This window comes from Rhinolophus sinicus, chromosome 15 (assembly GCF_057876585.1).
Source record: "Rhinolophus sinicus isolate RSI-liver-muscle chromosome 15, RSI-T2T, whole genome shotgun sequence".
In the NCBI taxonomy this organism is placed as follows: Eukaryota; Metazoa; Chordata; class Mammalia; order Chiroptera; family Rhinolophidae; genus Rhinolophus; species Rhinolophus sinicus.
The window spans coordinates 113765032-113790950 of NC_142515.1; the positions used below are offsets into that span (position 1 = coordinate 113765032).

At 39.5% G+C, this 25919-nt stretch overlaps 1 protein-coding gene across 4 annotated transcripts in view; it reads left to right on the plus strand.

Annotated features, from left to right (window-relative positions):
- The window catches only part of NR3C2 (nuclear receptor subfamily 3 group C member 2), a 310553-nt gene that overhangs the window by 195931 nt on the left and 88703 nt on the right, over positions 1 to 25919 (plus strand). For all 4 annotated transcript variants that reach the window (XM_074338455.2, XM_074338457.2, XM_074338454.2 and 1 more), the window contains exon 4: positions 20171 to 20287. In XM_074338455.2, coding sequence (XP_074194556.1) covers positions 20171 to 20287 — 117 coding nt within the window. The remainder of the gene's footprint in view (positions 1 to 20170; positions 20288 to 25919) is intronic.

Below are 25919 nucleotides of genomic sequence, written 5' to 3' on the forward strand. Positions count from 1 at the left end.
GTGTTCTGAGCACGTCTAAGATAGGCTAGACTAAGCTATGATGTTCAATAGTTTAGGTGTGTTACATGCATTTTTGACCTGATATTCTCAACTTACAATGAGTTTATTTGACCGTAACTCCTCCTTACGTTGAGGAGCATCCGTGGACAAGTTTGATTTCAAATCCAGGTCTCCTGATTTATAGTCCAGCATCTCTCTCTTATCCATGTGACCCTTGGGTAAACCCTAGGTTAGAATGAACTGTTTCCCTCCAACTCTAAAATTATATAATTTTCTAAAATAAACCAACAGACCCTCTGTTTCCGTCTGTAAGAATCAGAAATTTCAGTTCCATAATTCAAGGTAGTACCTAGTAGTCAAACATCAAGGAGAATCATTTGTACCATGTCCCCTGTCTTTTTAGAGTTCAAGAACAAGAGGGCTGTATAAGTTGAAAAGTATTTCACAGTCAGCCGCGGACTGCAGTGTCCTGGCCTATCCATTGTATGGCTTTACTGGATGAAAGAATCAGATTGCAAGGATCTCACTTGCAAAAGTTCTAAGAACCTTGCTTGCCCTATTGAAGAAGATTTTATTTTAACTTTAATCAGAATTCGATTTAAATAATTGAGAGTGTTTTTAGGCAGAATGGCTGTCTGAAATCTAATGTCTTCTTTCCTTAAACTATTAGATTGTATTGACTTAATGGTTGAGTACACGTGAGAGACCCTGTCCTTTGGAACTGCCGCATAAAAATGCTCAGCTTTAATTTAATATGGGATAAATATATTCAGTTCAGAATACTATAAATATTAAAGTGGGACGCTGATTCTTTAGTAAGTTATCATGTAAATCCAAAGCTGTATAAGAATTCCATCAGTTTTAGAAGTCAGTTTCTCACCTTTATTCTGACATTCCTTGGGCTTTAGAATCATGTCTAATGATTTCTAGTTTTCCTTGGTTTTGGCAATATGATTGTCTTAATATTTTGATACCTGTATTATATGGATTTTAAAATTAATTCTATAACTTCTTTGAGGTTTACTGCACACTTATTTAACTGATTTGTTCTGAGTCCTATGCAGGAGGCATTGTGTGCTGTGGAACATTGTTGAGGCAGCTATGACCCATCGTAGGTGGTGGCTGACAGAAACCACCCAAGTCCTTCCCTCATCCTCTGTAGCTTGGAGAAATGGCATCTCTCCTTTAAAGTCTAGATGAAAAATGACCTCTTTATCAATCCTCTGTGATCACCACTTGCTTCTTCCCTCCTTCCCTCATTAATTTCTTTCTCCTCTGTGATCTTATAATATTTTTGTTCAGCTTTGTTGAGGGGTAATTGACAAAAAATAATAATATATTTAAAATATGTAATGGGATGATTTGATATATGTATACATGTGAAAAGATTCCCACCATCAAATTAACACATCCATCACCTCACATGATTTACCTTTTTACTCTTCCTTCCTCCCTTCCTTCCTTCCTTCCTTCCTTCCTTCCTTCCTTCCTTCCTTCCTTCCTTCCTTCCTTCCTCCCTTCCTCCCTTCCTCCCTTCCTTTCATTTTGCGAACTCTTATATTCTATTCTTTCAGGATTATACAATAGTGTTATCAGCTACAGTCACCATGTTATACATTAGGTACTCAGACGTTATTCATCTTATAACTAAAAGTTTGTACTGTTTTATCAACCTCTCCCTATGTCCCTCACCCCCCGCCCCCCAGCCCCTGGCAACTCCCATTCTACTGTCTGTTTCTATGAGTTTGACTTTTTAAATTTTTTTCTTTCTTCCTTTCTTTTTTTTTTTTTTTTTAATTTTTGATTTCACATATAAGTGGTGCCATGTAGTATTTGTTTTTCTCTACCTGGCTTATTTCACTTGGCAGAATGCCCTCCAGCTTCATTCATGTTGTCACAAATTGCAGGATTTGTGAGGCTGAATAATATTCTCTCTCTCTCTCTCTCTGTCTCTCTCTCTCTGTCTCTCTCTCTGTCTCTCTCTCTGTCTCTGTCTCTGTCTCTCTGTCTCTCTCTCTCTCTCTCTCTGTGTGTGTGTGTGTGTGTGTGTGTGTATGTGTATGCACACACACTCGTGTATCAAGGTAGTGATATACATATATATATGCACACATATCACATATTCTTTATCCATTCATCTGTTGACAGACTGGTTGTTTCCATATCTTGGCTTGTAAATATTGCTGCAATGAACGTTGGAGTACAGATACCTCTTTGAGATAAGGATTTCATTTCTTTTGGATATATACTCAGAAGTGGGATTGCTGGATCTTTTGGTAGTTTTATTTTTCATTTCTTGAGGAACCTCCATACTATTTCCTGTAGTGGCTGTATCAGTTTACATTCTAACAACAGTGCATGAGGGTTCCCTTTTCTCCACATCCTCACCAACGTTTGTCTTTTATCTTTTTTATAATAGCCGTCCTAACGTAGTAATACATTTTATACCTTAAAATGCACATTTGTCATCATATGTAGTGCTGTGAACTCATTAGGAGCAGATGTTTTTCTTACAACCTTTGTATGCTCAATCAACACAATGCCTGTCAACGGTAGGTACTTATAAAGGAACAGAATCTGGAACCATGCAGTTAGAAAATACTTCTGTTCTTATCACATGTCAATTTGTATCATAGGATTAAATGATTATTCAATGAGTATTTTTTCCTCTTGTTGCAGACCATGAAACATAATCAAAATGCATTTTTTGTTTTAATTTTCATTCAAGTGACTTATTCACTTTGAGATATTTTCTTGGCCCCTGTGTATATTTGCCTTATTCTATGGTGATTTGATGACTATTGTCTCTTTGGAGGCAAGATTTAAACATGAACTCCGACTACTCTGCCAGCCTGGGCACTGAGAGCTTTGGGAGGAAATGGTAGCTCACAGCACAGGGTTGGTACATCAGCAAGAAGAGAAGATGGGCATTCCTGCCCTAAGCACTGGGCTGTCACTCAATGAGACACTGTACTCCTTCTGAGAAAAAGGGTGTAACTGCCCAAGTTACCATGTCCTAGGCACCATGGGGCTCTATTGATGCTTCAGACTTGTTCCCTACCTTGAAGGTATTCCAATATAGATATGAAGAAATGACATACAAACACCCAGCCTTCATGTAGGGATGAAAGTGCTAATTTCCAATAAGAATTTGCTAGGGCAAGGAGAACAACATAAAATGGGAGTGATTTTAATAGTCTATGATAGTCTTGCAAATCTTAATTAAGATAATGCATTGCTATGGGGCCCAAATCGTAATAGTTCTCAGCCAATGTTAGCTGGATCCCTGAGGTTCAAATCAAGTGTGAGGGCATTTCAGAGACGGGATATATCGTGCAAGGTCAGTGAAGGCTTCAGTAAAGTTGAGGTTCAGTCTGGACTTTAGACATGTACCGAGAGGATGTGAGACTTCAGACTTTAGTCTCTAGAAAGGGAGGAAAAATGGGATGATAATAATGGCCGAAGCCTTCACTGCATAAACATTTATACAAATTCCATTAATTGATGGTTGATTATTATTATAGATAACAAAACTAAGCCCCCCAAAAGATTGAATCAGTTTAGCTATATATGCATTGCTAGAATCTGGTGAATGCTATCAACCTGATTTTGACAGATGGGAGGGATTCAGAGCTGGGAAAAACTAGGCTATTTTTGCTCTACAGGCTGTAGTTTGTTTATCGTATCCTGCTTCATACAGGCACATTATCTCATGTAACTTCACCTAAGGTGTTAACCACAGACTACCTCTTTAATATTTTTCCAGAGAAAGTACAGCTTATCAAGCATAATAATCTCTAATTTTTCTTTATGGCGATAAAGGTCTAGAAGTAATATTCTATCAATTTTATCATTGCAACATAAAGATAAATACATAAACAAATAGCCTCTTTAAAAACTTCCAGAACTGCAGTGAGCAGGGAAAAACAGAGGAGTGAACCTTTCATGTCTGCGTTTCTAAAATTTTGAAACACCTAATGAGGAATTCTAGCTTTTTTTTTTTTTTTATTTAGAACACACTAGCTTCAAGATTGTAGTGTGTTCACTTTTTAACTTTCAACACTGTTGCAGTTATTTGAAATGTATGACTCCATACTTATACACATATGTACACAATCTAACTTGTCTTTGTTTTTCACTTTGTTTTTTGTGTTGTTTTTTTTAATCTCCTGGAGTGCTTTCCTTAGAAGTATTTTCGAAAAAGTAATCTCCCTTATCTTTGATTGCCTTTCTCATCAAAGGCCTTTTGAATCAAAGTGACTGCTTTTGAATTCTTTTAACTAATTTGCAATGTCAAGACTCTCGTGTGGGATACAGTTCTTCTCTCTTTAACTATTTACCCCTCCTATGGCTTTGCCAGTTACACTGTGTATTTACATAGGCGAAGATGTAAGGGCTACAGTGTCCGGCTTACTGCCTATTCATTCTAAAGATTTTACCTTTTCATTTAATTTGCCTCTTTTCAGCACCATAGATGCAAAGAGATAAGAGGGACAGAGACAATAGAGATCATCTCATTCCATCTTACAGATAAGAGAAGGGATTTAGAAAGCCTGTGACTTGACCAGGGTACCAGCAAGTTAGTGATATACAAGGATTTCAGAGGAACTTATATATGAAAAAGTTTAACATATGCAAGTAATGATTTATTGGTACTTGTGGCTAGAAAAGGCTTAAAAACCACATGATGACTGCTTTCACTTGTATTTCAGGATTTCCTCATTCTCACAGCATGGTACTGTACTTCTGACACCTCTTAGGGCAGCCGGGGACAGGTTAAGAGTCCAAGGGGCTTAGTAATCCCCAGCCGCGGTCCCGGTGGATGGTTGGTGTGAGGCCTCAGAAACCATGTAGCAGAGGGGCAGGGCATAAGAATGAGAATCCAGGTAGATGGTTGGCATGTTGGGGTTTTACCCATTCTTTGTGGAGCTGAAACCGCCTTGTGAGTACAGGGATAAAGAACGGGGAATAGCAAGGGTACACCAGCAATGTCAGACCCGTGCCTGCGAAAGCAACTCGAATGCCCAAGGCCTAGTCCTGCCTCAAAGCGCAGTTATTTTCCTCCCGTAAGGAGTATGCATAAGGAACACTGAAAAAAATGAGGAAGCAAATTACCTTACTTACTGTAATGCGCTGGGCTTGAGTCCATACCCCACTGGACAGGACATCAGAAACTCAGAGTTAGCCAGGCATCACACCAAAGCAGGCTGCTGTATCTGTCAGCAAAAAGGGATCGTCCTCTCGAAGCTGACCCATCCAGACCCTCTTCCAATGGGAAGAGGACACAGAACAGAGGACCTTGCTAACTTATGACCTGGGGCCCCGTAAGGAAACTGCTGTCCAGGGAAAGAACGTTAGGCAGCTCTGAGCAAACTCAGCAGGCCAGCTTCAGGGATTGGGGAGTAGAAGTAGGAGGGCTAGAACATTCTAGGAACTTTTAGCCTTAGGCAGGATCAGTTGAGGACCTCAGGCTAGATGAGACCTGGAGATGGAAGACATGGAAGAACAGGGGAAGGCCCAGGCAGAGAAAGGCTGGGAGCAACCATCCCAGGTCTGTTTAGATGCTCTGAATGAGCTAAACGTCAGCTAGCGGGTTCCAGTTACCTGGGCTGCAGAAGTGAATGCCTCTCCCTCTCCTTTGCAAACGACTGCAGTGAACGTTAGGCAATCACTGTATAAATCCACGTACTTTCTTAGTGATCTAATAAAACAGTTTTTGTATGTTTCTCATGACAAGCTCTTGCTTTTTGAGAGAGGATTAAAAAAAAAAAGCACAATACAGTTACAAATAAACTAAGTATTATTGATTTCTACATGCCTTTTCTCATCTGTATAATGGTGACAGGAATTAGAGAAAGGAAATATATCTTTGAAAATTAACAAATGTAGTGATGGGGCAAACTGGAAAGGCCTGGGATGGCAAACCAGACCTGCTCCCCAAAGTGAATCAAAACTAGAGCGTGGACACACGTGCCTTGAGAAAAGGCAGTCTAGACGTCAGTGCAAGAAGCCCCGTGGTCTGGGCAGGACACCATGAGAATCTTTGGATGCAGGAGACAAGTGGAATCTCAAGAAAAGCAAGTGTCAGAGCTCCAGTCCTGGGGCTGGACTCCGTGGGGGCCCGCGTGTAGGGAATTTGGTCCTATAAGAATTGGGGATACTATGCAGGCTCCAAAGCAGGCAGTGAGACACAGGGGTGAGGCCTAAACCCAGGTAACAGAAACTGAACCTGAAATACGAGCATCATTGGTAGAAAAGTGACTTAACACAGGGATCCCAGGTTTGGAATAGAGGGACTACATCCTTCCGTCCCAAAGTCAAGAGTGGCCGGGGTAGGGCGAAATGCTGCCCTAAGGGAGAGGGCTCATGACGGTCCCCATCTAAAGATGGGGATGCTAAAGTTTCAGGAGGCTGACTACCTCCAGCTCGCACAGGCAGGGAGTGGTGAGACCACGTGGGAGCCAGGTGGCCTGCTCCAGGCACAGTGCTCTACTTCCCTGTCTCGATCTTTAAGGGCATGACCTTGGGGAAGAGCAGAAGGTGGGGGAGCACCTGCTGTGTTTCAGGCGTGGTGCGAGGTATTTTAAATATACTATTGCATTTATCCTTTCTAATCCCCTTTGAGCTAAGTTTTGTTACGCTGACTTTAGGGATGAGAAAATGTAAGATTAAATGGCTTGCTCAGCATTACGTAGCTGATAAGTGATAGAGTCTGGATGAAACCCACAGGTGTCTGACCCCAAATGTTCATTACAGCATCATGAACTATGTTAGGAACTCTTATTGTCCTGAGTTTCACTTGTGGATAAGGACTTAGCTGTTTTCTGAATGGGAAATTCCTTGATTTTTCAGAAATTTAGTCAATGATCAAATGTAGAAGGTTACAATGTGTTAAGTAAAACGTATTCTTAGAAAGCAAAAACGCAGTATTTTTGTGCACATTAAGATTTTAGGACTGCTTCTCAGTGACTTGCCGGGTGAGCGTGGACTTTTGTCAGACCTGGGTTCACATTCTGTCTTCACCACTGGCATGGGAAGCGCCATGACAGCTGTTTGGCTTATCGCCTTGTCTAGGACATGAGGATAATATTACTTATCAAAGAGGTTATCATACATGTTAATTATGATAAGAATATAATGTTCCCAACCAAGTAGCTTAGGACATAGTAGATGCTCAATAAATGTTAGTTCTCCTCACTTCCATCTCATGGTGTCTGTCATATTCCATGGGTGCACCACACACTTACAATCTGTTCCCTCATCTACCCCACCCTTCTTGTTCTCAGCTGACTGCTTGTCTTAGTTCACAGAAGAGTTCCCCAGAGTTTCTCTCCACCCTCTCTCATCTGACTCTAATCTTCAGCTCCAAGTTCTAGTGTACACAGATTTGCATCTTGTACCAGTTTTGGTCCAAACATACTTAGGATTTTGGTTCAAACATATTAATATTCTGAGTCATTTCTATTGGAAATAATTAGACAAAGGGGGAATGGCCAGTTTAGAATGTTAATACATATGTATATGTCTCTCTCTCTCTCTCTCTCTCTCTCTCTCTCTCTCTCTCTCTCTCTCTCTCTCTCTCTCCCTCTCCCCCTCTCCCCCTCTCCCTCCCTCCCTCCCTCTCCCTCTCTCTCTCTCTCTCTCTCTCTCTCTCTCTCTCTCTCTCTCTCTCTCTCTCTCTCTCTCTCTCTGCTTTGACCAGCTAAGTAGGTAACTCAAAAGCTGCCCTTTTAATCTCAAGAGTACACATACCTGCTTCTTTGAGGAAATGATGGGACCCAGAAGGGAGAAGTCAACAACTTTGAATTACAAAATCAGAAAGGTGTGAAATATTTGCATGGAGGACCAGAAAGAAATACTTTTGCATGGCTTCAGCCATTCTCACGTGGATGATGAATGGATGTTGGAGCAATTGAGATGCAGAAAAGCACATGTGGGGCTAGAGAGCAACAGAGATGAGGATGACTGGTTGGAAAGAGTGTCTCCTAACCACCTGCTTCTGAGCGAGTCGTATGAATGCTGAGCTTAACCAGCCTCTTTGCCATGGCTTCAGGATGTCTTCCACTGAGCTGCCGCAGTGAACTTCCTGAAATACCAGCTCAGCCTGAACTGGCTCCCCCATGGCCCATGATTCACGTCCAGACTGTGTAGCGTGGCCTAGCAAGCTCTCACAGTCTTCCTTTTCAGGGCCGCCACATACACTTCCTGTGCTGCGGGCACAACAAGCTCACCCCTCCCTAAATATATGATACCCTTTGACAACATTTCTTTCTCTACTATGTTTCTTTAGTTACAGAACTCCTGTAACTCCCTTTCCATCCGTCACCCCTTCCCCCAAGAAGCTGTCCTAGCGCTAGTTCTTCTAGGAAGATTTTTCTGACTTCGGAGGCTCAGGTCATCACTTCCTCTTCCGTGTTCCCCGAAGCTCTCTGTCCACGTGCTGTTCCTGCGCCGGGACTTGATTTGTGTAGGACCCTGTCCCCTACCCTGGACCACAGATGAGTTCCTCGAGGCTAGGGATCTCGTCTTAATCATCTCTGAGGCCCTGTGCTGATGACAGCTGGCATGTGATAGCCATTCAATGATTGTTTGTCAAATTAGTAAAAGAACAGACATATTGCATTAATAGTGCCTCACTTAACCAACAGAATTTACTTACTGTGGTTAAAACACATGTGTCCTAGAAAATTTCTGGCAGGATACAGACACGCTGATAACAGTGGCTGCCTCTGGGGAGGGGAACGGGCTGGCTAGAGGAGAGGGGAGGGAGAGAAAACTTTCTCACCACGCACCCCATAGCACCTCTTGTGTGCTGTACCATGTGTATGTGTTACATCATTATACACCCAAGCTACTCCAACTTAATATGTGTGAGTATGAGCAAAACAACCTCCTGTCAAATGCTTTCAAAATTTCTTTTCGAGCAAAAATTTAGATTGTCAGTAGAAGTTTATGACGCAGTTAGTTGTCCTCTGCTACCAATACAGCTCTCATCTGGGTTTAGCGCTATAAGGGTGTTTAGAAACCAGGCTATGCCTGAGATGGCAGATAAGGACCCACTGAGCTGTGTTGAGACTTTCGAATCATAACAAGTAGTTTGAGGCCCGAGTCGCTGAACAAGAGCCCCTTCTGGCTGCCCAGGCCTCACTTCCACTTTCAAGATCTTGGTGGATTTGCCGGTTGGGCAAAAATGAATGCAAGCTGATCATTAAGGACCCAGGGCACAGGATTTTTCAGTTCTGCAGGGCTGTGCACATGTCTGCTTTGAGATCTGGTGTTTAGGGTACATTTGGATCAGGCAGGAAGCGGTGGATTAGGCGGGATATACGTTTGTCATCCTATGCCTAGACTTGTAGTTTTGCCTATATGCGTGCAGTTTCCTTTTCCAAGTATCAGAGTAATGAGTGATAGTTCAGTGTGCAATTTATCCTTTATATGGTACCCTAAATGGTTTATTGCAAAGATTGTGTTCCTGTTCCATTTTACCCTCTAGGTATGAATATCTTAAGAATACCTTTAATATGTATGGAGCCATAGAAGGTGCAGGTACTGTAATGAAGAGAGTTTCCAGTATGAATCCCAGCTAAGCTGGCCACATGATGGAACCTCTCTGTGTCTTCATTGACAAAATGGGGATAATATGACCTATCTTACAGGGTCCGCCCCCCACAAGATTTTTAAATTAAGGATTAAATTATATGATTGATTAAGCACCTGTCACATAACAGGAATTCAACAAATGTTAGTTCCCTGCCCACTGCCCTGAATAACTTACTAGTTTATCTAGATAACAGATGTTTTTGCATAGAGAAGTACAACTATGTTAAATTCCTTCTATTGAATGTGTGTGGGACGTAAGTCCCTCGTCCTGAAAAAAATGTTCCTTGTTCCTTGTCCATAACTTACTTGTCTTTTCTTATTCACGTCCTAATAACATGTTTTTCTCAAGGTTAAAAGCTTACAGCCCTTGGATTTTTTTTGATTTTTTTTTGTCATGTAGTATTTTCTTTAATTATCTTTCAATGAAATATGCAGAGTGCCTAAAATTTAAGTCATGGCAATTAAAGATATACATATTTTTTTAAACATGAAAAACTAACCCCTTTCACACCAGAAGATGTTTATCTGAGAGTTTTGTTCTTACCCACATGGGAAGACCTCTTGAAACACCACCGCAGGGCAAAAATAAGTCCAATCTGACTTCTAAATTAAAATCTTAGCATCCTAAAAACATAACTTCAAAAGGTTTGGGTTTCAAGGTGGCAAAGGCAACCTATACTTACTTCTCAAGTGAGTTCCCTGCCACCCTTGCATTTTAAAGCACGTTAAGCCAGGCTCACTCATAAACCCCAACAGCAGGGGAGCATTGTTCACTGGTTTGTTATGGGCAGACTGGACTGGTTTAAACTGAGCAGAGGAAGTTAATTATCAAATGTTTTAGCTTGCTCTAACAATGAATAACCAGTTCTTGTCGGACACCGTCTTACTCACCATGCAACATTATAAGACGTAGGGACGGGGGATGGGAAATCACCCATCAGAATCTGCAACGCGAGAATTTGCTGGTACTGCCCTAATCTCTTTCCCAGGTTGTTCGAACCAGTTCAAGAGCAGTTAAACAAGGTTATGTAAGTGACATGTGATGTAGCCCAAAATAGTCACTGCAAACACCGGCTGCCGTTGCTGGGCAGTTGTCAACTGCTTTAAAAAAAAAAAAAAAAATACTCCAGCAGGACAACAAATGGACCTTTAGAAACGAAAAAGAGATTTTTAAAGACGTTAAGTGGGAAAGCGATTCAGTGAAATTGCCTTTCTGAAAATACATGTGTTGTTTGGAAAAGGAAAATGTGCATTGTCCCTAAAGTCTGGTTTTTCGAGTGTCCATCAGGGGCGGTTAAGTGAAGAGGACCCTTCAAAAGTTTGGTTTCCTGATAAAGTTCGGAGTTCCCTTGTTTTAAGGAACAGCGACCTAAGCAAAGCCATCAGACTTGCTAATGGCTTTGGGCACATAACAGATGATTGTGCAGTATGTCATTCAGGTAGTGACAAATAGTAAACTATTTTATAAGTTGACCTCCCTTTTAAAAAGTTAAATTCTCATGTAGCGTCAAGGTGTGAAAAAGAAATTACATGTCACGTAATGTGGTAAACATGAAAAATAAGGTTTTAAAGGAAAACAAGATTCTGTGGTGGAATTTCTTGGCAGATTGTTTTTTAAAGGGAAAACGAAAATAACGGAAAAGTGTTTAAAATAAGTTTTCACTGCCACCAAGGGGTTTGCACCCCAGTATTTGGATTCCCACAGTGACCACATCCTCTGGATTCCCTGCCTTTTAACAAGCTGCAGATCTGGGGAACCAAGGAGAGTGATTGCAGGCAGTGGCTGGAGGGGGAGCACAGGACCCGTGTGGCAGGATTCAGGCTCGGGAGCTCACTTGGTTTTGTGTCCCTGTTGTCCAGATCCCAGTGGCAGGGACTCTGGTGCTGGCTTCCCTCTCCATCGCGAAGGAACCTGACAAATAGCCCCACATTTCCCAACCTGGGTTCTGAACAAATGGAGAAAGAAAACCAAGGAGTGGATGGTGGAAGATAAAATATCAACTTTGGGGGGGGTAACTAAGTTGAAAGATATGGCTTAGTGGTAACAGCAAAAAAAAAGATGGCGGAGACTCTACCTGAGCCCCATAATTAGATGCAGGAACAGTCTCCCCCGAGACGGAGGCTGCATCTGTTCCCTGAGGGTGTTCACCCCAGGAGGAAGAGGAAGTCATGGAAGCAAGCAAGTCAGACTGATTCTCAGGCTAACTAATCAAGTTCAAGCGCGTAAAAGAGATAGAGGCCGTGGTGTGGGAAGGAAACATCAAGTGGGGGAGTGGGCAGAAGTGGTCCTCTCTAGGAGGCACAGGCTGCGGCCCCGGGCACAGCTTCTCCAGGCTAGGGGAAAGGATCTGGGGTGCCGGGCAGGGGCACATGTCCATATCCGTTGCATTCTTATTCTGTTTAGTACGTCCCCCATCTGTAAAGGGCTGTGCTTCCAAAGTGTCACGATAAGTCAGTTTTTCAAAACATAGAATCTTGGAGCATTCATTGGACCTTACTGGGTGCCAGCAACTGTTGAAGTGCTTTATATGGTGTATTCCATCCTCAGGATAACTCATGAGATAGGTGCTTTAACAAACGAGGAAACCGATGTACAAAAAGGGTAAGTAACTTGTCTAAGGTCCCATAGATAGTAAGCAAGGGTTCAAACTCTATAACTCAGAAGTTTAACCAAGAGAGCCTGTAATAAGGGGAGACAGTACTGGTGGGCATGGATGGAATTCAAGGAAAACTCAGGAGAGGCTCGTCAGCACCCATAACCCACTGAGTATTAAGGCTTTCAGGGGTTTGCGGGGAGGTGGGAGGAGTGTAAATTAAAGACGACCTTGAGTCTGGCAGGGGCTGTCTGTGGGGTGGGGACCTTAGGCTTGATTTTTGAACGTGGAGGGTGTGAAGTGTCGGGGACACTCAGGTGGGGACATCCAATGGCTAGGTGGGTGCGTGCGTCTGAAACCGGAAGAGAAAAGAGTGTTCAGGAGCCCACGTGGCATTGGCAGCCCCTGGACATCCTCCTGTCACCAGAATGTGTAGACACTGCTTGCTCCCTGTCTGTACCCTCCCCTTCCGGGCTTCACCCAGCCAGACCAGCTGCTCACTGACCGTTTAACTGCGTCTCTCTGCCTTTCCCTGGGCTCATCCTGTGCTTGGCACATCTGTACGTTTGACCTCTCCATGTTCACAATCCACAGCATTCTCCACGGCTCACCTCAGATGCTTTCTTTTTCCATAAAGCCTCAACTCAGCTACAGTCACTCCCTTTTTTTAAAGTCATACCACATCAGGCCCACATGATTTACCCTAATCGTTTAAATTCCTGCAGCCTCCTCGTACCTCTAGAATTATGTTTGGCCCTTTTATATTTTGCTTTAAAAATCTTTGCTGAGTGTGATGAAATCATTGTCAGGGAACACATTTTAAATTCCAGAACATCTTTTTCTTCTATTCAAAGGCCTGTGGTCCTCAACCCGCTTGCCTCTAAATATCTGCTACCACCAGCTACTCTGCAGTTTCCGTGAAGCTCCTGGCAGAATGGAATTCCTTTTCCCAGGTTCACCTTTCCTTCTGCCCCTAAACATGTGCACCCACTCACTTTTAGGAGTTTTAATATTAAGTAATACTAGAAAACAGGAGATACGAGGGACAACAATACAAGGGAGGCATAACTTTGCAGAATCTTACATCGCTCTTATGGTCTTGGGCCCTAGTCTAGAATTTTTACCTGAGTTGCACACAGATCAGAGCCCCAGCTTTTTGTCCCGTGTTTACCTGAAGGATGTAGTTCTCCAGTCTCACATCCTTGCCAGCTCTTAGAAACAGTTAAGGCTTGAAGATGAGATCAGAGCTGAAGAGTATTTGTCTTGTCTCAAGTGGGCCCTTTTCATCTAGAGACCTTTCTGACTCAATGGGTACTTGCTCCCACAGGAAGTTCTTTACTCACTTATATTTAATTCAGAGTTGACGATGTTTGTTGTTTGGATTTTCTCATACTACTTTATTTTTAAGACTGAGCTAACCAAATAAATTATGGCTGATAGCATCATTATCACCATTCCCCCCCCCCCCCCCCCAGTTCTTACATCAGGCCAGGCTTTGTACTTCTTGTTTTATGCATTAATGTGAATCCATCAAATAACCTACAAGGTCAGAATTGCCATGCCCATTTCATAGATCAAAAAACTGAGTCTCAGAACCGTTAAGCAACTTGGCGGAGAACCTCACAGTACACTATTGAGGCAGGCTTGGGACACAGGTGTATCTGGTTACCAAGCTGTGCTCTTTCCACTGTGTCTTCCCCCAACTGCCTTCCATGTTTCCAACTTTTTCGTGCTAACATTAGTGATGCTTTAAGGCAAGACCCATATGTCACCCAATCTGTATTTTCTCTTTAGTGATCAGCTCAAGTATAACAAAAAGTTAGTTCTTGATTTCAAAGTAGTTGAAAATTTTAAAAGACCTTTTTTTATTGGGTTCCATTACTTTTAAAATAATGAAATTAACTTTTAAACACTTCAGTGAATTATTCTACAATTAAAAGCAATACCATAGTTGAAAACAATAGGAAAAAAATGATACTTTTGATTTTTTTTTAATTCAACTTTGTTGTTGTTCTTAATCCATAGGCATTTTTCTTTGATTTGAGTGCTTCTGGTTTCCCTCTAAATCTGTCAATTTATGTCACACATGTACTAATGAAGCTTCCTGGTATCCCCTCCAGATTGGCTCTAACCTTGGTAGCTGTTTTCTAGAATAACTGCCTTTTCTCCCAAAAGCTGCCACTCTCTCAAGCAGGAGGTAATTGAACTAGTGTACACAGAGGGATGAGTGGCTGAAGTCGCCGGAGTCCGACTGGACAAGTTTTCATTCTTAAAGCAAGATGCTTTTACCTCCGATGACTCTGTAATAGCTGTGATCTAAGGAATCCTAACGACCTTCAGTGGAGAATGATGTGCATTGTGTATTTAGGACCTAGGACACCAGGAAGGCACGCTCATCCTGCTGGGGAGTCTGACCCTGGTTTCAGTGATCTCGCCCTTTCCCAGAACCCTCTCCTGCTTCCTTGCAAATCTTTAGATCTCTTTTCCTTAATGTGTGTGTGTATAGAGGTGTCTGGAAAATACAATGCCAGAGATAGGGCAGGAATGATTTGTGCATATGGGTCTTTCGTAAGCCAATTGTGTAGGAGCCCGTAGGCCTTATGTGCACATTCATGACTGGGTTTGTGTCTATATACAGCATGCCACATGAACATGTAAGTTCTGTATGTCGTACATGCATTTAATATGTTGGTAAACATATGTTCATTTGTTCTTTTCACCATTTTTCAGTAGCAGCTGCCAGGCCGTATGCCATTTGTACTATGTGTCAGTTTTCTCCATTAGCTTACAGACTGGTACTTCATGTCTAGTAGTGTCTAGAGCCCGTAGATGGATGCTGAGCAACTTTGTGCAAAAGTGCTATTTTTAAAGGAATATGTTGGACGCTTCAAATCATATCCCATTGACTTTAAGCTTTGATTTTTCTCCATGTTGTGGAGATGTGCATTGTTTCTCTTTGAAGTACCTATTTCAGTGTTTGCTACCAGTTAGCTAGACAGAACATCCTCTAACTTTTTATGAGGAAAAATAATTATCATCTGTTTGAAAATGGTGGGACATTCACATTTCCCCTAGAAACTTTTAATTTATTTAGCTTATAATTTTTTGTATAGATTCTTGTTGATGTACTTACATTCATTAATAGGTTGTGGGTTTTTGGACATGGAGGTGGGATGGTCACTGGTTTGCATTCTTTATTGAAGTTGCCTAGCCCATAGATGTTTATTTTATTGTAAAAGGAAATGTATTAGCATCTGGTAAATTCTCATTAACATTTTGAAAAGTTCAGCTATTTATGGAACGTGCCCTCCACTCATCTATTAAGATTAATTTATCCCCCCAAAAGCAATAATGTAAATACTTTAATACTTCAGAGAGGAACTAATATGGAGGCTGAATTTTATATTTTTATTTCCTCTTCATGGAGGTAGTCTTCAGAGAGGTTCCCCATATATTTCCAGCTCTTTGCTTTCTGGGTAGAAAGTAAGATTCCAATTTCTGCCACCGTGTTAACTGAGTGGGGTCCTTGGACTACAGCTCAGTCCCTTCTGTGCTGGAGCGTTAGATTTTTCCTAAGTCATTCTGCAGCCCCTTTACCATGAGACTCCCAGGATTCGCTGTGGTGGCTGCTCCATCACCCTGGGGCCCAGGGTGGGAAGACATGGAACAGAATCCCCAGCCTGTCTGCTGTTATCTTTATACTTAGTCAATCTCTACAAAGAACCAGCTTTTGGCTTTGTTGGTTTTTCTGTATTGCTTTTTACTTTAGCTGTGATTTCATTCCTTCTATTTGCTTTGGGTTGAGTCTCTATTTTTCTAGCTTCTTGAGGTAGAGTCTTAAATCTTGAATTTTAAGCCTTTCTCCTTTTGTAAAATTTCTGTAAGTACCGCTTTAGCTGTACCCCACACATTTTTATATGTTGAATTTTTATCATTTTGTTTGAAATATTACATAATTTGCCTTGTGATTTCTTCTTTAAACCATAAATTATCTAGAAGTGTGTGGCTTCATTTTCAAATATGTGGGGATTTCTTGATATCATTTTGCTATTGATTTCTAATTTAGTTCCTTTGTGGTCAGAAAACATATTGTGCACGATTTCAATCCTTTTAGAATTTGAGACTTGTTTTATAGCTCAGGATATGGTCTATCTTAGTGAATGTTCCATCCGTACTTGAAAAGAACATGCATATTGTGCAGTTGTGTGACCTAAGTGTTAATTAGATCAAGGTGTTTGATAATGTTAAAATCTTATGTATTTTTACTGATTTTTAAGATAGTTATTGTTCTGCCACTTACTAAGAGAAGTCAATCTCCAGCTGTGGTTTTAGATTTATCTTTTTACCTTTCAGTTCTGTCAATGTTTGCTTGATGCATTTTGAAGCTCTATTAGGTGCTTTCATATTTAGGATTATTATTAATCAATTTCATTATTATGAAATGACGTTCTTTGTCTTTGATATTCTTTGTCTTGAAGTCTACTTTGTTTGACTTTAATATAGCCATATCAGCTTTCTTATAGTTTCATTGTCTATATTTTTTTCCATCTTTTAACCCTTAACCTGTGTGTGCCTTTATATTTAAAATGCTTACGAACACACACTTCGGTCTGCATCTTTGTTGAATCCAGTCTACATCTTTGACTTTTAATGAGAGTGTTTACACCATTTACATTTAATGTAATTGTTGCTATACTTGGGTTTATATCTGTCATCCAGTGTTTGTTTTCCTTTTGTTCCCTCTATTATTTGCTTACTTGTTTTTCCTCTTCTGTCTTTGTTGGGTTGAATATTTTTAGTATGCCATTTTATTTCTCTGTTGTCTCTTGAGCTATACTTCTTTGTGTTATTATTCTAGTGCTTGCTTCATGGCAGTATTTCTCCAACATTAATGTGCACTGGAGCCACCTGAAGGATTATATAAAACACAGATTTCTAGGTCCCACCCCAGAGTTTCTCAGTTAGTAGGTCAGGAGTGGGGCCTGTGAATCTAAATTTTTGATAAATTCTTAAAGCGATGCTGATGCTTTGTCCATGGACAACTTTGAGAACCACTGCTGTAGAGATTACAGGATATATTCTTAACTTATTATAGTCTACCCTGAATTGGCTTCAACTATACCATTTCAAATAGCACTTCAGATATAATATAAGAAACTTACAGCAGTAGAATTTCATTTATACCCCTTCCTGTTCTTTTTGCTATGATCTCAGATATTTTAATCTTACATACGTATTTTATAAATCCCATAATACATTTTTATTATTTTTTTTGTTTAAGCAATCATTTGACTTTTGAAGAATTGAAGAAAAGAAAGTTTATTTTACATTTTACCACCTATTTATCATTTTCATTATTTTCTTTTATGTATATCTTAAATTTCTATCCAGCATTTCCCTTCAGTATAAAGAACTTCCTTTTTCATTTCTTATACCAGCAATGAATTTTCTTAGCTTTAGTTTATTTAAAAAAAAAAAAATTCTTTATTTCACCTCCATTTGAGAAATGTTTTGATTGGTTATTCTGAGTTGACAGTCTTTAAAGATATTTTATGTTGCCTTCTGGCCTCAAGTGTTTTAAATAAAAAAATCAGTTATTACTCTTATCATTGTGTCCTTTATGTAACTTAATTTGTTTTGCTCTGGCTGCTTTTAAATATTTTTATATTTGTTTTTTTTTGCCAATTTAATTATGTTGTACCTTAGTGCTTGTTTTTTCTTTTCTTTTATCTTTTGGGTATTTGCTAAGCTTTCTAGATTTCTGAGTTGTTGCTTTTATTCAAATTTGGAAATTTTAATATTTTTTTCTCACCTGTTCTCTCTCCATTCTTTCTGGGACTCCACCTGCACGCATATTAAATTACTTAATCGATTGCTCTGTGCAGTTATCTACACCTACCTATATTTATTAAGAGCATTCAATTTTTAAATAAATCAGTAGATTATTGTAATAGCGGGGTTTTATTTCCTCACTTTGATAAATTTCCCTATCCTGTTACTGTTTTTTTATTATTATTATTATTATTATTATTATTATTACTAAGATTTACCACAATATTACTGAAAATGTGCTCTATATTAAATTATTTTAATTCCATTAAGCAATACACATTATTTTTACTAAATACTTACTGTAATTTACTTAGTAATTCTCAACCAAGTGGGGGTGGTGGTACTAGGCTGGAGTGAGTACTGTGGAGTCCGTTCACTATATGGTCACCAGGGAGACTCCCTCTCCTCTCTGTGAGCATGTTTTCAATGACCCATCACTCAATCCTCAAACCCATCTCTTCCCAACCTGTGCTCACTCTCCATGTGATCTCATCCACTTTCATGGCTTAAAATAATGACCAAAAGCCAAGACCTGCTCCTGACCCCAGATCTGTGTATGTCACTGCCAGTTTGACACATCCTCTTAGATACCTCTCAGCCCTCTCAAATGTAATACGCCCACGTCTAAAACCGGTGTAATTCCCCATAAGCCAACGTGTTCCTCCTGTCCTCCCCATGTCAATTTTTGGCAGTTCCATTTTTCTAATTGTTTAGCCCAAGAATCGCCATGCCTCTTTCATGCCCCTTTTGCACTGGTCTGTCAGCAAATCCTAGCATCTTTCACTCCCCAATTCATCATGGATCTGACTATGTCTCACCACTGTCACTGCTACCACACTGACCTGACTCACCATCGTCTCTCCCTTAGAGCATAGTGTGATGGCCTCCTAACCCTGGTCTCCCTAATTCTGTCCTTTGTCCACCGCAGTCAGTTTCTAACACAGCGGCCAGAGCGGTCTGTTAAGCGTAAGTCACATCGAGTCATTTCTCTGCTCGAAGCCCTCTCAGCTAGTGGCTTCCCAGCTTACTCAGAGTAAAAGTCAGTGTCAAGTGTGATCTCTCAGGCCCTATGTGATCTGACTCACATTCACTTGTTTTCCTCATCTCCTCTTTCTTTCTGCTCGTTCCCACTTGGCTGTTCCTTAATCATGCCAGGTATCCTCCCCACCCCTACCCTTACCTCACTGGCTTTTCCCTCTGCCTGGTATGTTTTCTAACAGAGATGTCCACATAGCACCTTCATTTTCTTCAGACCTTTCCTTAAAAATCATCTTCTAATGAGGCCTTCCCTTTATGCACTCTTTCTAAAATGTCAGCATACCCCATCCCCTCCCACGCCTTCACCATGGTATATGCCCCTCCCCTTCTTCTTTTTTTTTTCCAGTAGCATTTATTACTATTTAACATTTGCACATTTTACCTAATCCCCTTGTCTATTGTCTGTCCCACCTCAATTGAATGAAAGGTAATGAGAACAGGGAGTTATGTCTGTCTTATTAATGACTGTATCTCTAGTGTTTCTAATCATGCCTGGTAGCTGATGGAAGTTTTGTAGATATTTTTTGAATAAATAAAGGAGTAATTGAGCTAGGCTATGATTTTACATTTTGCCAGCAGCTGCCGTTCTCTAAGCAATTTCTACATCTGAATATTTTTGTTCCAGTTTGGTCCACAGAATGAAATAGTTAAACATTTGAAATAATAATTGTATAATTTGAAAGTCTTCCCATTGAAATCACTTGTGTAAAAGGTGAGCAGGCATAGCAGCTTACATAAAGATGGCAGGGCATGTGTTGAGATCTGTGCTGTTGGGATGTCTGAATGAAATTTGCACCATCACTGAAAGGGCTCATACAGCTCTCAAAAATGGTAAACAACGGGGGAGTGCAGCTCTACTTATATGAGAACCCGCTGGAAATAAACGTAGTGTTAATCTTATCATCTGTCATCTAAAGTCTCAGCTGTGTTAAGCTGGCCGTTCCTATGCCTGTATTATCCGTAACCATATTTCCCTTCTGCTTTTTTGAAGAAGAGATTTCAAAACAGGAAAGAGGAAGTTTCATATTCTGAGTATACATGTTAGTACTTTATATTAGTATAATAGTCTTTATTTTAACAATTTTTTTTATTTTTATTTTATTCAGGGCAACACAACTATTTGTGTGCTGGAAGAAATGATTGCATCATTGATAAAATTCGACGGAAGAATTGTCCTGCCTGCAGACTTCAGAAATGTCTTCAAGCTGGAATGAACTTAGGAGGTCAGTTTTATGTTTTCTGTTCAGTAAAAATTGTTAATATGTAATGTAACACCACTGGGTTCTGTGTACTCCCAAAATTTATGTTGAAGCTAAGCATAGAGCAAAGATTTCTAAAAATCTAATAAGTTCTACATTCATGCTAAAATATTTCATGAGAAAAGTATTTCTTTTTTTTTTTTTTTTTTACTAAAATGTATTGGGGTGACAATGGTTAGTAGACTTGCATAAAATATATGATGATGGAAAGAGAACTGACTCTGGGTGGTGAACACACAATGTGATATATAGGTGATGTATTAGAGATAAGTATTTCTTTTTTTTTTTTTTTTTTTTTTTTCTTTTTTTTTTTTGAGATAAGTATTTCTTAACAGGAGTTAAAAAATGAAGTGTTATGTGGCTGTGGTTCTAGTGAAGTTTTCAACCTTGAGTTTGTGAAAGTTTCAAGAACAGGGCACACAACCAAAACCAAAACCAAAATGAATGCCTTTTTATATAACATTGTAACTAACAGTTTTTATTATCCTATCTGCTTATAAGAAAGACAGCCATGTGATAGCATTAACCAAGTAGGAATATCTTACTAACTAGGAGTAAATGTAATAAAGGAAGACCTATATGAGAACAACTTTAAAATATTAAAGGAGCTCACCAACAATAGAGGGTGTGAAGTAAAAGACTGAACCAAACACAAAAGTATACAACGTTCATACATGGGAAGATTCAACCTCCTAATGATACCAGTTTTTCCTAAATTAATTTATAAATGTGACACTATCGTAACAAAAATACCTAATAATTTTAAGTCCCTAAAGAACAGCCAGCAGAATTCTGGAAAAGAAAAATAATGAGGACAACTAGCTCTACCAAATAGTAAAACATATGATGCAGATACAGTAATTAAAATAGTTTGTTTATTGGTTGTCACATCAACAGGAAGTCAAGAAATAGATTACAATAATATGACAATTTTGTGTATAATAAAGTTGGCATTTCAGATCAGTGGGAAAAGGGTAGATTATTCAACAGAAATTATTGTGACAACTGGGAAACCATTTGGAAAACAAAGAAGTTGAATCCAAACTCTTTCTATCCACCAAAATAAATTCAAAGTATTTTAAAGATTTAAACTTTGAAATATAAAACCACGGAAGTACTAAAAGAAAATATGGATTTGTTTTTAATACTCTCCAAGTCAAGAAAACCTTTCTAAGTATGAAATAAATGCAGAAGCTATGAAAAAAGAATTGACGAAATTACCACTACTTACAAATCAAATATTACTGCAAACAGTAGCTCGGCCAGAGAGTCCCATACTGGTTAAGAGGGAGGGCTCTGGAGCCAGAAATGCCTGATGGGAACTCTTGTTCTGCCACTTCCTGACCCTGCAACCTCAGGCAAGTTGCCACGTTTCCGTGTTTCCTTATCTTCAAATTGCATTGACCGGTGAACTTACCCTCACAGGCTGTAGGTAGGATGAAATGAGTTAATGCACAGTGAGAAGAAAGTGATCACTCAGTACATGTCCGTGGTGTGATAGGTGGTGGGAACGCTCATGGCATTTCCTATAGCACTTCCACACATTATCTGCAAGACCTCATCGCCTCATGTTTTAGTGATGCTAAAGTTCAGGTGCCCCACAAAGTTAAATGACGTACCCAAGATGCCACAGCCAGTGAGTTGATGAAGCTAGATCTTGGATCTCTGCATTCCTGGTCTGGTGTTTCTGGTATACCACACTGCGCCTTCTTTGGATATTCAAATCCTTGCAGATGTGGCACACACACAAAAATCACCTCTGTAGCACGTTAGTGAGGAGCAGGGAGAGTAATCATTTAAAATCTGGATGACACAAGTACACAGTCATTGGTTGTAAAATGAACTCAAAATCAATTTTGTAAAATCCATCATCTGTATTTCAACGCACACGTACACACTAGAAAGGTATTTTTAAAGCATCTGTATGTAATTTTATGTAACTTTACGAAGATTATATAATATATTGACATGCAATATAAATATTACCATGAATGTTATACAATCATATTCTATAAAATGCAGCTACTATTGGTTACTATAACATATAACCATACTTTTAATTCCTACCTCATAAGATTGTTTTAAGGATTAACTGAGTCAATACCTAACCTTTAAACTAGGGTTTCTCAACCTCTGCGCTGTTGACATTTTGGGCCATATAATTCTTTGTTGTGGGGGACTGTCCTGTACCTTGTAGCACGTCTATCAGCATCCCTGGTCTCTTCCTACTTGATGCCACTTGTAACAATCAAAAATGTTTCCAGACTTTGCTAAATGTCTCCTTGATGGCATTAAAACCCAGTGGTTCCGCAATAATTGTAAATAAGTATAAGTGCTATTTCATTGTTAGATATTGTTTTCTGCTAGAATGTATATTCCATCAGGGGAGGAATTTTTGTGTGATTTCTTCATTGCTTTATCCCTGGCGACTAGAACGTACCTGGACAAAATGGGTGTCTAAGAGCTATTTGTTGAATAAACACACAAGTACCTGGCATTTTTGTAGGGCTTCCTTGTTCTAAGCACACTGCTGAGCCCTTTCTATGTGTCATCCCTTTTAAGCTTCACAGCAACACTGCGAGACACATACTGTTAATCTGATATTGGAAGTGAGTTCATGGTGGCACCGAGAGGTTAAAGAACTGGCCCAAGGCCACCAACCAGGGAGTGGCAGAACCAGAATTCAGATATCCGTTCCAGGCACCCCAGCCCATGCCCGGAATCACTGCTATATGTTATAGGTCCACTGTTTGTAGATTGGCATTTAAAAATAGCCCAAATTATCTATTAATGGCAGTAGTCATGGCACTTGAGTTTTTTACCTGTGTCCACAGTGACCTGTAAGTGAGGTCTGGCAGAGTACATGATACAGAATTCACATAATTTGTTGTTGGTTTCTGGATATATGGGATAGGTTTTGTTAAAACATTTTACTATCGAGGAAGCTAACTTTGAATCTTGAGGTCATTGAAAGTAGTGAGTCAAAAACGAGCAGAGGGGAAATTAATATTTATGAAAGTGATATTTTCTTTATGTTCAAGTTACAATTCAGCCAATTCTGGCTTGTAGATTAAATGATTAACTTTTACTAATTATCCAATTGCAGTGACGCACGTTATAATTTTCTTTTTCTTTTATCATTTATTTTGAAGCCTCGCTTTTAATTTCAATTTGGGCAAAACGAAATGAAAGCAATTTCACTATATTTAAAAAAAGATACTGTGAAGTTTAACCTTTTAATGTGAAACAATTTTTTAAATTAAAAGTTTGAATTAAATTAAAACCTTTTTAGACATGTTCCACTCTCACCCCTGTTTTCCTAGCAAAGCAGGGCTATCCGGTCTCTTTTTGTCCAGCTACCTCTCTTAGGGGATAAGGCAGATAGCAACCCAGTATAATATTCGGAAGACATTTTCTGCTAGTGAATGATCATGAAACTGGCAACAAAATTAGCCATCCCCTTCTAAAGGCTTCAGGAATCCAAAATACTTCAGAATAATTTTTTTTTCTTATCCTATCAGCTGGTTAGCATGTAACCCTAACCATGCTCCCAAAGTAGGCTCTCCTTTAGAACGTGGCAGGAAGAGAGAAGAGTAGGGCTTGTATTTCTCAGAAAATAAAGCCATAAAAATGTGCTTGTTTCCTTTTCTCTAGATCTGCTCCCTCTCTCCTGCCACAAGTACTTTCCTTTTCTTTAAAACCCTGCTGAGCTTTAGGCTACATACAAAGGGAAATATAGCAGGATATGTGAGAATGTCAACAGAGAAATTGAAAGGAAAATAACAGCTTTTCTGGCCCCAAGCTGAGCCTGCCATTCTGCTATAGAACGTTTAGAAGATCTAAAAATCCGTGGTTCTACATTCAGGAGAATTCAGTGGCCTTGCCGAAGGAATTAATCACTTTACTTTTATATGCCAGTGTTCTGAAGAGGTTGGTCTTTTAGAGCTTCTCTTACAATATGTAAAGCTTAGCGTTGAAGCTAAGTGGCCCTCAGAGCGGAATGTGTCCTGGGGGGTGTTTCTTGGCTTGTCTGCACTCTGACCCAGAGGGGATCGTAGAGGTTCTTCACTTCCAAGCCTCCCATTTGACAGGTGAGGAACTTAGAATCCAAGATCCTATCATTAGACACCTGAGAAATACAATGTCATCCCAGTGATAGGTGATTACTAAACTTAGTGTGGTGATCACATTGTAAGGAATATAAATGTTGAGTCACTATAGTGTCCACCTAAAAGTAGCATAATATTGTATACCAACTATACTTAAATTAATATATATATATATATATATATATATATATATATATATATATATGAAAGGATTCTAGTTCAGTCATCTTTCCTCTTTTCCAAACCAACCCCCCCGCCCATGTCTCATTTTTCATTAGATATGCTAAGAAGTCCATTTTCACATTTCTTTAATGAAGACTCTAAAATATTAAAATCTTACTTCCTGTAACTTTAAAAATGTAGGCTTCACAAGCCACAGAATATTCCTACTTCTGGTTCCAATTAACTTCTAACACGTATCTGCAGCTTTCCTTAATCCCAGCAACCACGTTCACTCAGTTGAGGGGAACCCTGACTCAGTTGAGGGGAACCTTGATAGGGTGACCAGATCAGATCCACCTTTTCCTAGAAGGACTGGAGCATGTCATGTGAAAAGAGAGAAGGGTCTCAGACACAGGAGGCAGTGGCAATAGCAGACATCATGGTTGCTTTTTGGGAGATAGAGAGAAGGCAGCTAGGTTAACAATTAAAGGGACACATAAAGCTAAAATGCTGGGAATCGTCCAAAGAAGAGATTTGTGCATCACGGAACCAAAGGGAGGAAAATATTTAAATTAAAACTCATCCATATAATGTAGTATTAATCAGCCAATAACATTATGGCTATGAAATTCATAACAATGTAACAACATAACAACTCTGAAAAAGTAATAATGAAAAATTAGTATGTAAAATATTTCTTGAGTGAATAAATATGTTAATTATTCTGTGATTATAACTACACATGAAAAGATTTGCATGAGTCAGAAGATTAGGAAGAGATGTTAGAATACCAAAAATGATGATGTTCATGAGGTAAGATTATGGATACGCCTTTTCTTATCTCTTTTCCAGTTTACTAGTAATATGAACATGTTTTATAATAAAACTTAAAGAAAATAATGTTCACAATTTTGGACAAAGAAATAAAGGGAAACATAAGACTAATAGTACTACTACTGAACAGGAAAAATAAAGAATTAGGCATCCAGATAGCTAAAGTGGAAGTTTTCCCTGAAGAGGAAGGAAGGAAAAAGGAAAAAACAAAACCAAAAAAAAAAAAAAAACCAAAAATAAAAACAAACTTAGAGATATCAGTAAGTCTCCTACTGTGAAATGCTTTAAAAACTGAAATGGAGAAGTGAGTGAAAAACAAATGACCCAGAGACCAAAGAATGATAGAATCGTGACCGACACACCAAACCCAGAGAGATCTTTTTACTTCAGGAAATTGGCTTTACCTGCCAGCAACTTGCTGCATCTAGTGGGCTGGGTCACCTGCAAAAGTCACACGCAGTGTACATCTGGTGAGAGAAATTACAGGATCA